General features: G+C 41.0%; 1 protein-coding gene across 1 annotated transcript in view; it reads left to right on the top strand.

Annotated features, from left to right (window-relative positions):
- The window catches only part of RHEB (Ras homolog, mTORC1 binding), a 38,658-nt gene that overhangs the window by 11,757 nt on the left and 13,918 nt on the right, over positions 1–12,983 (top strand). The window contains exons 2-3 of the mRNA XM_082291163.1: positions 6,478–6,549; positions 12,906–12,973. Of these exons, the coding sequence (XP_082147289.1) occupies positions 6,478–6,549; positions 12,906–12,973 (140 nt within the window). The remainder of the gene's footprint in view (positions 1–6,477; positions 6,550–12,905; positions 12,974–12,983) is intronic.

Raw genomic sequence — 12,983 nt, 5'->3', positions numbered from 1 at the left:
GAATTTTGCCCCTTTGGGGAGAGGAAGTCAGTACAAATTTCAGGCTCTTTGCCTCTAAGTGTGTCATAAACTGAAATGTTAGGATCTGATCTTTAAGCTTAATAAGCTTCCTTTTAGAAGTTGTTAAGGTTTAACCCAGTGGTCAGCTGAACACCATGCAGCCATTCACTCACTGATGGGGGACAAAATTGGGGAAAAAAGGTAAAATGGAATTGGGATAAAGACACTTTAATAGTACAGAAAAGGAAAGGTAAATTATAGTAATGGTAAAAGAATATACAAGTGATGCACAACTCAGTTGCTCACCGCCCACCTACCGATGCCATTGAATATCTGCTGCTACCTGAAATATTTTAGGCCTTGTGCTGTGGGAAGGTGGTGCAGGGATGCACAGTTTCTGCAGGAAGTCTGAAGGGAATACAGAGGATGGTATTTATCTGAGAAAGTACAGGTTGACTGTCTGGGGTATGAATGTCTGAATTTCCTTTGCAGTTAGGGAACACCAGGATGCAGTTCCCCTGACCTGTTTAGAGGATCTTGGATGCAGCCAGATATGCATGCATTCCATGGTCAGGTGAGGTGTATGCCACAGAGGTTTTCTGGTTTGTTTTTTTTTTTTAAGCTTTTTTAACAGCTTTTCCCGTATTTGACAACTGACAGTAAACACATGGAATTAAAATTCATGTAACTTACTAAAAGGGAAATAGCAGGAAACCTGCAGCCCTCTGCTTTTCTGCCATCAAGGGTAAAAAGCAGAGGTAACTGGACTGTGTGCTAAAATAGCTAAAAGATTTCTTTTGACAGTCCTTTGCTGTAGTTACTGACTTTATTGGAGACAAAATGGACTGCTTGGTAGTATAAGCTGTTGCAGGAAAGCAATGGAATTTTTTCCTACATACTTGCTTGGACGTGTAATACATTGCAACAAAGTGTAAGGGACCGTTGAGGAATGAGCACTGCTGTAGGAGGGAGCAAGCCTGCTGCTAAATATCAGGGAATAAGGCACATGCTCTCTTCTTGCTTTCCTTACAGAAAATATGATTGAAAATATGATCTAGATAGCTTTAAGACTCTTGGCTTGTGTTCAGAAGGCTCACTGCTGCCGACCTAGCAAGGGCCTGCAAGTACTCTTGTGAGTTTGACTGATTGCTTTGAAATCTGAAAAAAATAAAGGAAGCCATGTGGCTTTCTTTCTAAATGACTGCTCTCAGATTTCTTCTGGCTTGCAGAGGAATACCTTTGATAAACCTCAAGAAGATTGGGCAATGCAGAAGGAAGGGAAACAAGCATCTCCCAGCTGGCTTGTGCTCTTGGGTGTTACAGACCATCACGTGAAGCTCCTCTTTTACAGCAGAAATGGTTCTTGCTACAAAACCTTGCCTTAGGCGGTCAAACATATTTCCTTGTATGCTAATAAAAAAATAGATCAGGAGAAGCTGTAGCAATGAGACAGAGTGCCAAAGATGTTAAAAAAGAGTTTGTGTTGTCCTGAAAAGCTGATCTACTCTTTGGTTTGTCATAAAGGGTTCTGCAATGTTTGAGGCTCCTTATCACATTACCAAAAGAAGTGTCATTGAGGTCCTCTGACTTTGACTCTTACAGGATTGTAACCTTTAGCCTGTCCTCCAGAAAGCTCAGAGAGCATGTTGAGAGAGGAGTGCCACCACTCTGTGTTGCGAATCAAGCACGAATGTCATGAGCAAGTGCAGGAATTGAGCTCTTTGCAGGGATTGAGGAAGAGTTTTTTCTCTAAGCAACAGAAAATAATTTTTTAGTCCTCTTACTGTAATGCTGACATCACGAGGAAATCACTACAAAAACATATAAAACTACAGCTCAAAGTAGATGTTTATATAATTCCTCACAATTAAAAGTCTAATAGTAGAATTATGTTGTATCTGAGTGAAACAAAACTACTCATTGTATTGCTGTCTCCAGAGATTTAGAAACAGAATTCTTTATTGACCCAGATGTATCATTTTTATAGTCATTAAACTAATTCACCAAACTACAAAGCAATGATCAGCAAAACAGCAACTACACAGCCATAATTAGTACCTGGGGGGGGGTATCTTAATTAACCATAGAAAGTTGCTAATGATGTGGCCTGAGATGAATGATGAGCTAGTGATGGGTTCTGAGATAGTGTTCGATCTTGTGAGAAGATCTTTGTCGAAGAGGGATGCTGTAATCCTCTTTGCTGCCCAATTAACCCCCATCGGCTCCAGGAAGTCGTTCAGTCCCGCTCTGTGCTCTGAGGATGAATAGATTATCTGCACTATGGAAATGCCACTGTCTCTGTTTTTTGCGTCTTGGTATTGTGAATCAAAGAAGATCAAGGTCCCAACATGCAGGTTAAGTCAAGTGCATCTTTTGGTATGAAAACTTAATCTCTGTGCAATGTAGTAAGTTGAGTGTGCAGCCAGACTTACCTAAATTGACATGACTGACAACATTTCGTTATGAAATTTGTTGAATGCTTTTTGTGACAAAGCCTAAAGTAGTTTGTTCTGTGGACAAGACTGGTAGACCTAAGGAGAGTCTGCGACTAGGTAAGTCTAGTTACTAAGTTAGTCTAGAGACTAGCTTAGGTAAGGTGCTAGGCTTGTGGTAGGAGTAGATGAGATGCTGCCAGCTGTTAAATGTTTGATTATGCGAACTACATAATCAGGCATTTTAATAGCAAACGATAGGTTAGAGGAGCTCTGCATCTACGCTGCCAACAGAATTGCAGCTCTTCAGTAGTTGTTGTTCTTAAGCAGGACAAACTGTTTACTGATGGCTTGTGTGGGCAGTTTCAAGGATTGAGAAACCCTTCCTGTTGAGATAAGCTGTGCTGTGCTGCCCGTGGCTGTCAGCGTGGCCGTGCCACGTCCGAGGGCAGCTGTGCAGCCCCGCTTGCACAATGCCCTGCTTGTGGAGCTGTTGTTTGACTTGCTTGCTGCCCGGTTGCATCATTTTTGTCTCCTGGGTTTGGGCGGAAGTGGGCTGCCGATGAGAGTTTAATCTGGGCTTTCCCCCTGCCTGTTGCTAGGAGAACAGGGTGTGGGGTGGGGACAGCAGGCAGGTGGTGGTGCACAGAAGAGGGGCATGACCTCTTTGGGGAGGCCAGCTGTCCCCGAGCCCACCCAGGCTCAGTTACTCATCTGCTTGGTAAACTGCCTGGTGTTGTAAAGCTTGAATTTTAAGGCTAGATTATAAATACCACAGCTCTTGTCCAAGTAGTAAAAGGACAAGTAAAACACAATTTGGCAATTGTTTTGCCTTGACAATTGCAATGGCATTTGAAACTGATGTGCTATGATTGCGCTAGTCAGTGTTTATGGGATGTTCTGCTTTATGGTGTAAGTGGTCTAGTGTACGAACAGAAACATGACAGCTTTAGTTTTTGAACTGGCTTTCTGTCTGAAAATCTGCTCCTTTTCTGTTTTGACAGCGGAAAACTCTTTTCTTTGCCACTCTCACATAATACCATAAATAATGAATTGTGTATGCAAATACACTTTGGTTACTTGTGGACAACTTGATTTGAGTTTTCAGCCACCTGGGACTTGTATTCTAAACAGCCATGAAACCCATTTCTCACAGCCTATCCCTTCTGCCCCATTCCTTCAGGGAGAGGGAGAGTCAATAAACGTGGAGGATTTTGCTTACAACTCTGCCATGGAGTATCTGGTGCTTTGAGTTACTGTAGCAAGGCTCTGCACCCAGCTTCCAGCCTTGCTTCTGCTCATGTCACTTCTCCTTTTGGTCTCAGCGGATGTTTGTTTTCCTAACACTCGAATACAGTGGATATGTCAAATGTACCAGCATGGAGGATGCTACAAAGGAGAAGCTTAGCAAACTGCAGAAACGTGTGGCTGTGTTCCAAACGAGGGCACATTAGAGCTGAGCCTCTTTGAGGTGTGCACCCTTGGGTAATCAGCTAATCAAGCCTTTGCTGCTGGTGTCAGACTCTCTCATGCTGTTGAGGCTGCAGTGTGCCCGTGGTGCCTGCACATCCAGACAGCTGTGTCTTCCCTGCTGTGCTCTGAGATGGAGTTGGCACACCGGCGGGGTAGGTGCGGTTGTGTGTGGTCCCTTGGCCTCACGGACGTTGTGTTTGTGTTGCAATCCCTGCTGAAAGCCTTGTCTGATCATTCTGGGGCAAGAGCAGATAGGAGCTAAATTGTCAACTTGATTTTCCGCTCTGTCCATGAGCATAGGTCAAAGGCCTGGAATAAAACCTGTGGGACAAAGGTCAGGCCAAGCTGTTGTTTACGTGGTCCTGCCTGCTGCTTGCTCATGGGCTGCGACACTGTGGCAGGGTGTTAATGACTCAGGGTTTCCATTTCTCATGACTGTGGAAGCCTTGGTTTAGTGGGATACAGTTGCCTGCAGTTACCCCGAGGGGATAGGTGCTGAATCCCAGGCTGGAGAGCTTCCCTGTGGCTCATGGAAGAGAGCAAGCTTCCTCTTGTGATCATGAACACATCATTGCTGGAAGGCTTGTTATAAAGCTTGGAGGAATTTAGGAGGAGAGTGTTGGAACACTGGTTTTGTCTCTTTCCTCCTCTTTCACTGTTAGGAGGAAAGCAGTAATTAATACAGCTGGGTGTGAAATGCAGCATTTTCTGTTGGCTCCGACTTCTTTCTGCTATTCAGTTTCTAGGCTTCGCGCAGACAGACGGCAGCAGTCAAGTCTTTCAGTTAGTTCAAGATCCTTCTTAGGAGGAAAAGAGTTCAGTGATGATCTTTACTGAACTTACCTCTCTTATCCTGAAGATCTATCAGCCTAATATAGGAGTAGTTAGCCTTTTTTTTTAAATGGAGTGCTTAATGTGGTGGTATTGGCAAAGAATCTGGGAGCATGAACTCTGGGTAGCAACTTCATAAGTTTATAGCTAAAGAAGAAATAACTTGAAAGTTCACTCACTTTTGAAAGGGTGTCCAAAATACACAGTTTCAGAAAATTGCTGAGATGCACAGTTTCAATCCTTAATCTGACCTTATTAGGATGATTTGGGTGGTGTGTATGTGTGTGCCTTGCTGGAGCAATGGTGTAAAGTGAAATGTCCTCTGTCAACTCATGCACGTGAGCATGACACCCTCAGTTGTGGTGTTAGATAAGACTGGAAAATTGTATCTTAAGAATTTGATTTTAGAAAAAGCAACTCAATAAAATCTTGGTGATGGTTGATTTTTGTGGTGTTTGTCTGGAATTTTTTTTAGCATTGTTCCTTGAATAAACTGCCATGATTGATGGGAGACAGCAAAGGGCTAAGCATGGCAGAGAATGAAATGGAAGACTGTTTTTTTAACATCTCCTGAAGGAATGCTTAGGAAAAAACTTTTCCTGTGTACTGGAAGTGGGCAATTTTTACCCAAAGCATTTTGTTCTTGAAAACAATGATAGTGTTATTTCTACCACAACGTTGGTTACTTAAGAGGTCATTGAGAGGTTTCAACTGAGTCGGATGGTCTTGAGTCAAAATTTTGACTTGGGGTTGTATTTTGTTTGTGCTTCTTGATGATGAAAAGAGTATAAAGGAGCATGAAGATTATGCTTGTTTCCAAAAGCAGCTAATGCACTTGGCAATCTTTGTAAGAGTGTATTTGTCCAGTAAACATAATGTAATAGGATCTAGGAGATTCCCAAATGTAGATGATGTGCTGTAATGGAAATTGCGTTAATGCTTCAGTAATGCTTTGAGAAGTCTTCAGCTGCAGAGCTTTAAAGGTGCTTTTTATGGTCAATGTATGTGATTCACCATCTTGTAAAATCTTTCAAGACTAAATGAGTTTTCATTTTTTCAATCTGCTACTAAGCTCAGTGCTTTGCATTACTCTTTAACTGAAATGGGGAACATTGTCTGGTAAAGTAGCAGTTAAATTGCTTTAAAAAAAAAACCAAACAATTATGCCCCCTCAGTCACTGCTTAAAATACAGCATCCACTGGCCTGTTGTGGTGTGGCAGTAGGAGGATTAATAGGAGAGTATATTGGTCTCAGGAATTTTGAGATCATCCTTTTGTCATGGGAAATATGTCCAGTCTCCAAGTAAAACCAAATTTGGCTAATGCTATCCAAGTTTTCGCTGTGATTACTGAAAATTATTTTGAATTTTACTTGCTTCTTGACAGAAAAACGTTCCAAGTATAGCAGTTTGTTAAATTTAGTTCTATGAGGATTGTGTGCTGCTGCTTTTAGATTTGTTTTAAACTGGAGGAGTCATTTAAATTATGCCCTGTTAAAACAAAAGCAGAACACATGCCAAGTAGCTTTTGCACTGCTTTTTATATGTTCAGGAGACCCAGTTACTAGAAATAGGCACTTAAATTAAAAATAGGTCAGTTGTCATGTATAGATAGTTTAAATGAACCACACAGAGCTCATATTGGCTAGATAGAAAATTGGTGTATCTGCTAGTAAGCACTGAAGTGATAATAACCTGAAGACTTTGTTTCATTCCAGATTTTTCTTTCATTTGCTTTACAGGAAAATCTTCACTGACGATTCAGTTTGTGGAAGGACAGTTTGTTGATTCATATGATCCAACCATAGAGAACAGTAAGTAAATAACTGCCGAGCTGCTCTTCTGTATCAAACTAACTTGTATCAAAAGCCATTGGGGTTATACATACTACTTGGTGGGTATTTACATATTAACATTAAAGCCCATTAATTACCACAGAAGTTTTATTATTCTTTTAAACCAGTGCTTACATTGTTGTAGCATGGAAATCACTGTGTGCATATTTCTCCAACGGCTGGGCTTTTAGCACTAAATGAAGGGACACCTAATGAATGTGGCTAAAATGCCTCTCTGTGTATTTTATGTTGTTGAACATCTGCTTTCCCTAATATACTTGGGGCACTTTAAATTCCTTACATCACACTATATGAAAATGTGCCACTAAATACAGGTATTCCAAAGTCTCACATAGGATCAGTGTATCCAGATGAACAGAAAAGCCAGCAATACCCATCAGGATTAAACGACTGCCTTAGAAGGTAGATGTGCTGTAGCAATGATAACACGATAATCTTTTAAAAAACTCCTTTCCAGCAGCTTGATAACAAGGCTGGTACACAATCAGCTTGCTACAAATACTGGGTATTTGACTTCTCAAGTGGTTTTTTTTCTCTTAGCAGTTTTTTTTAATAATTTTAGCACCTTTGTGAGTAGCTGGCATAGCAGGTGAGTAAAGACGCTAATGCAAAAAATGCTGCCAAGAGCAAAAAGTCACTTCAGAGGTTACCTGGCATTCATTACAATCCAGTCACCTCTTTCTGAGCCAGCAGTGGCCATAAAGTACTTGAACAACTGCAGTGGTGGGCTGAGTAACTTGATCATATTGGCTTACTTTAGTCATGTGGCAAATAAAACTGGTTTCATTATCACAGCCCTGGGGTTCTTGTATTTTAATGACTTCTGAAATGCAGTGGTGTAGCAGACATTTTTTAGTATTTTGAACTTCTGCAGTAGGATGTTAAACCTGTGTGATACTCTGGAAGTCTGAATGAAGCAATCAGCAGAACAAGGTTTCTTTTGAATATATATGTGGTATAGAATTACAAATCAGTAGCTATTGGGATATTTTACTTGGGATTATTTTATTGCTTAGAACTAAAATTCAAATGCTACTTTTTGAGAAACTCTAAATTTGCTTTAGCAAGTCAGAGTGGATAATTTGGCCCTTGGCCTGAATGTTAGCTCTTATACAGATGTCATTAATACTAACACTTTCCATTGTCCCTTTTTACTTTGTTTGAATTATAAGTCAGGTATGTCTTGAATTAAAGCTGCTAGCAAAACACTGGAGATTAAGTTCCTATATTTTAAATTATAATGCCAGTTGGGACAGGTTATTTTTTACTATCTGTGCCATATAAATGCAAATTATTTAAAGTACTCTTTTAGTTTTATGCAGCTACATGGGGATGAATAAAAATCGAGAGACATGGAGTCAAAGTCTCTACAAAATACTGAGTCTGTGTCTTCTTGTAGGATTTTGACACATTGGTACAATATTGTCTTGTTTCATCCTTTACCTGTTGTCTGTAGCTGCTGTCTGTAATTGTAGTTGTGTGTCTCACAACTTCAGCATTTCTGAACTATACAAAAATATACTATAGATGAATTTTGCTCTAATTTGACTCTCATAGTCTGCACTCACTGTTTGCTTGATCTGAGTTCTAAGCATTGAGCATGTCCTGGCCATGAAGACTTGTTGGGAGGGGGCATCTTGAAAAGCCTTAACTTTTCCCTTGATTTCTTACTTGTTTGGAAAACAAACAACATTATTCATTTGGTGTAAGTCTTGTGATCTGTGATGTGGCTGGAGGAATTTGCTTCCTGAAAGGTAGAGAATTGAAGGGTCCTTCTGACATCAAAAAATGTTGCTGGGAAGTAAAGGTTGAAAAGATAGAAGTTAAGCCCTGAGGTTCAAAACAGTGGGAAATCTGTTCCATCTTTAAGCCCCAGAAAGCCTGATGATGTTTTAAAAAATGCTTCTGTGAGGAACAGACAAGAGAACACATTCTAATTTAACACTAAAATTTAAAATTTATTGAAAAATTTTTTAAGACAGATATGAAACTAGTTTTGTTGGGTTAGGTGTAAAATAATTCTTTTGACTTCAGAACGTCATATTTCAATTTTTTTTTCCTTAATATAAATCTTTGTTCAGTGAAGTCTTTGGACACTCCCAGCTGTGTTTCTGATTCTATGCAGGGTCATAAGACACAAAGTAAGTGATCAACTCTTATACTTTTCCTAGCTCGTGATTTCATATTTGGTGGACAATGTTGGCAAAAAGGGTTGAAAAGTCCAGGCTCTAATACTAGGGACAGTGTTGGAGAATGTTGCATTTTTCCAGGGCATTATAGCAGGTTGTAAAACCTGTTCCGTTTCTTCTGGTGGTTGGGTCTACACATGTAACAAAACTTGAAAATTAAAAGAATACATGGGAAAGGATAGTCTGGCCTAATTGTTGGTGGTAATTTATTACAGTATTCTACCAGCAGTGAAGAAAGGGTAGAAATCTGCAGTACTGCTGCTAATGCAGTCTTTCTAATTTTTGTCTTTAAATAATAAAACTTGCACAAAATATTGACTGCAAGGCTGAATTGTATAGAAGGCAGTCTGTAGTCAAGCTCTTCCAGGAGCAAGTTGTGTAGCTTATAAGCCTTGAGCAATAGGAGTAAGACCTAATATTGAAGAAATTTCAGGTTTTAAGCGTGAAAATCTCTGCCTTTGGAAGTGGTAAAAGGAAAATAAGGTGCATCAGATTTTGCTTGGTGTTTGTGAAGGTTAGCACAGTTTCTCTGCTACATTTTCCTTTGATTATATTACATTAGCACCAAAAAAGTTAATTTATTTCAGTAAGGAGCATGTTGGATTCAGTTGCTTCTACTAAACTTGTATGTCAGGAAGAGTAACTTGTATCCTTTTGTGGCAGTAGTGGAGATGAGAGATAATTGCTTTGGAAAAGAGACTTTCCCTGTCTGAATGTCCCTACAGGAGTGACATCTCAATGGGTGGCTAGTCTTGAGACAGCCGGCTTGAGAAACTAGTGGAACTACTACTTGCAGGAATGTTGGAAAGAGAAGAAAGAGCCTTGGAGAGCAGGAGTGTGTGCAGGGAGTCTCTGTGGACACTGGGCTGGATGGGGCTCTGCAGGCAGATCAGCTCATGTGAAGTAAGACCAGTGCAATTTAAAACTCAACAATTTTACAGGAATGAAAACTAGACTCTGAATTTGTAACTCAAATAGGTCAGAAGGAACAGGTAGTGAAGATGTGCATATAGCTCCACCTACCTCATCTTTGCAGGGATGTCTTGTGTTGCAGGTAAGATGACTTGACTGCCCAAGTCACAAATGTGTCCCTCCAAGGCCTGCCCGGCTGCTTTTTGATTTTTGTTGCAGTTTTAGAGGGCCTTCTAGCACTGTTCCCCAGCTCTGTGGTCTTCCTTTCTCCTGTAAACAGCCTCACTCGCTCCCTAAGGAAAGGAACATCTTCCCCCATGGGCTTCCTACCTCCATCCCGTGTTTTTTAATACAAATGTGAGTAGAAGCATATTAGAAAGGGGCAGGGGGCTGAAGGACCCTTACTAGTTGTGGAGGGGGCACCTATAGGTTTAGGTGAGTCTGACAGAAAATTTTCAAGGTTAAACTTCTACACATGCCTTGGCAACTGCACTGGAAAGGTGAACTGTGCTTCTCCTCAGGAGCTGCTGGTGAGCAGCTTTCTAAGGGGTGCAAGTGAGGCTTCTGAGGAAAACTAAAAATAGCTCTGTTGCATCACACATCTCAGTGTTGTGAAAGATGTCCTTGTAGATTAGTGGCAGGCATTGACTTAGGAATGCAGATGAGTAGAAAAGGATGCAGGAGGTGGTAACCAAGGAACCCTCGCCAGGTAGTTGTATTTAGGTACCAGCCAGCGATGATGTTATGGCAATAATGTTACAGTACTCTTACACTTCTCCTCACTATCACTGTTTTATCGAAAGGCCTGCATTTCTTTGCCTGTTGCTGTTTGGGTTTTTTAATCATAATGGCTTGTTTCCACAGCAGCTGTCATTTGAGTTGCATATACAAATCATTTCATTCATGCTGGTCTAATTGCAATGTACTTGATCTTCATGTACCAATGATCACTGGAGTTGTGTTGCAAGGTGTGAGAATGTCCTGTTCCAAAATCTATGTTCCAGTTGATGAGCAGTGTTTTGCAGATGCTCACATTATGATTTAGAGGTGCAGAGATTGGTCAGGTCTGCTGAAATGTGTCCTTGGCCCACCAGGAAGAGCCAAGTTGTGCAGGGATCGTATTGTTGTTTGTCTTATGCACAGGCACAGCAGAAGTCCCAGGATGATAGGTGATGGAATTGGAAGTGAACATTTCCCTGGATCAAGGGGAGCAGTTTTTTCACAAAATTAAATTCTTAACCAGGAATGTTTTTAAAAAGCTTCAGCAAAGAAATGGGAGTCATTAGTTGTGACTTCATCGAAGCAGATTTGTCTTCACCCAGTGGGCTGCGCTTAGTGCTGCAAGATACTGCACTAACAGCTCTCCTCACCAGGCTGTGGTGACTCCTCCACTGTTTCCCTTCTCCTGTCTCTATCACATTCTGCTTCCAGTAATGATGATGATGTCGTTTTTGCTGTGTCTCTTTTAGGCTTCTAGAATAGTCTGAAAAAGCTTCTGTCTGTCCCTTTTTAAATATTAACTTCATGATGTTCTTGAAGCTACTTTGACTGCAGAGTGCTTTGATGTGTATGTGAAGTGTCAAGAGACTGGAGAGGCTGTTACTTCCATACACCTGTTAATGCAGGGTGTCTCCAGAGGAGTCTGTTTTCCCTCTAATTCCAAGCAGTGAGACTGTATATAGCAACGCTGCCTGCAAACATCTGTTCAAACAAACAGTTTGTCCCCATCATAGCATTCATCCAAGGCAAAAAGCCATTGTGGATCCATGTTTCATAACCTAAAACTTTTGTGCAGCAATAACAACAGCGTCCAGACTGATTTGAGGGGAGCACATGTGCTAAAGCAGCTTTCTTAGGGGACAGCCAGGGTAAGGCAGTTAGTTGCTGTCTTTGAGGCTCCATTTCAAATGTCATTTGCTGACTTTGTAATGGAAACTGTAGGTATACTTTTCACTGTTGATTTTAGACCCTGTTAGCTTGGCTTTGCTGTTTGAATTGCTCCCTTTTTTTGAGGATTGGATTTATGAGGTGGGTTGAAACCTCCAGTTTCAGCTATTTCAGCCCACTTACTCAAGATAATGCTCGCATTGTGGGGACTTGCCAGGGCAACGAGCTTTGGCTGGGAGGAGGAAAGTTGGCCAACTCCAGCTACTTCAGGCATGGGCAGGGACTGCACAGCAGGGTCGGGGACGTTCAGCTGTGCAGCTTTGAGAAGCTGTTGGACAACTTAGCTCACCTAGGTGACCTGTTCATCTGACTCTGTTTCCCTGCTCATCTCTGCAGTGACAATGAGGTTTCTGAGGACTGTTAGTACTTGGGGAAACCACCCCAACCAGAGGATAACACAGACTTTGCTCGGTGTATCAGTACTATCCAGCAATGGTGTCTGGAGTGTGTCTTGAAGGCCAGATCAGAGCTCCAGATCGAGGTTTGTGTGCTCTAGTTGGGACATTATTCCTGCAAGAGCTGTGACACTGTTTGCTTTTGCAGTTGCATAACACAAACACTGAGTAAGATTCCTCGGCTCACAGCGCGTTGGCATTTCATGAATCTGAGGAAGAGCAGCAATTCTCATCACTTCTAGGGACTGAATGTACTTCGTGACTGGGGACTGCCTAGGCTGGTAGCTACAGCAAGTGTGAAAGCAGCACGGTGAACTTTTAGCTAATTGTCATTATTTAGGCTTAATATAATCATAAGTTCTGTGTGTTTTAGCCCCCAAAGATTTTTCCTTTTTTCAATCCAGATCACTTACTTCATAGTATTTACATTTAGGAAATTGATCTTGCTAAACTGCTTGGAAACCAAGGAAAATATCCTGTAATAAGTTCAAACTTAGCTTTGATGCCAGTTGAATTTAAGTGGCTTGTGTTACCACAAATTACAGTTGTCTGTAAGTCTCATTGAAATGCATGCAAACCCCCTTTTTATTCCTTTTATTCCCTCTTTCCTTTTAAGAGAGCAAAGAAGCTGCTGCATCCAAATGTGAGAATCATCTGAAATTTGAAGTCTTAAATTAAATTTCTGAGTTTTGCTATCTGCAATAGACTAGTTAAAAGTACAGCACCTGATCAGCCTTTATTGCTACTTAAAAACCTGTAACTGGAATTCTTTTTCTCTCATGCCTTGGCTGATGATAGCACAGATGAGTGACTTTTGATCCCTTCCTTGTGTGTAATTCTGACCTGTTTATGTATTTCGTTTTTGTTCTAGCTTTTACAAAACTGATCACAGTAAATGGCCAAGAATATCATCTTCAGCTGGTTGACACTGCTGGCCAGGTAAGTTATC

This window comes from Coloeus monedula (genome assembly GCF_965178545.1).
Source record: "Coloeus monedula genome assembly, chromosome: 1".
NCBI lineage: Eukaryota > Metazoa > Chordata > Aves > Passeriformes > Corvidae > Coloeus > Coloeus monedula.
This window is presented reverse-complemented; position numbering and strand designations above follow the sequence as displayed.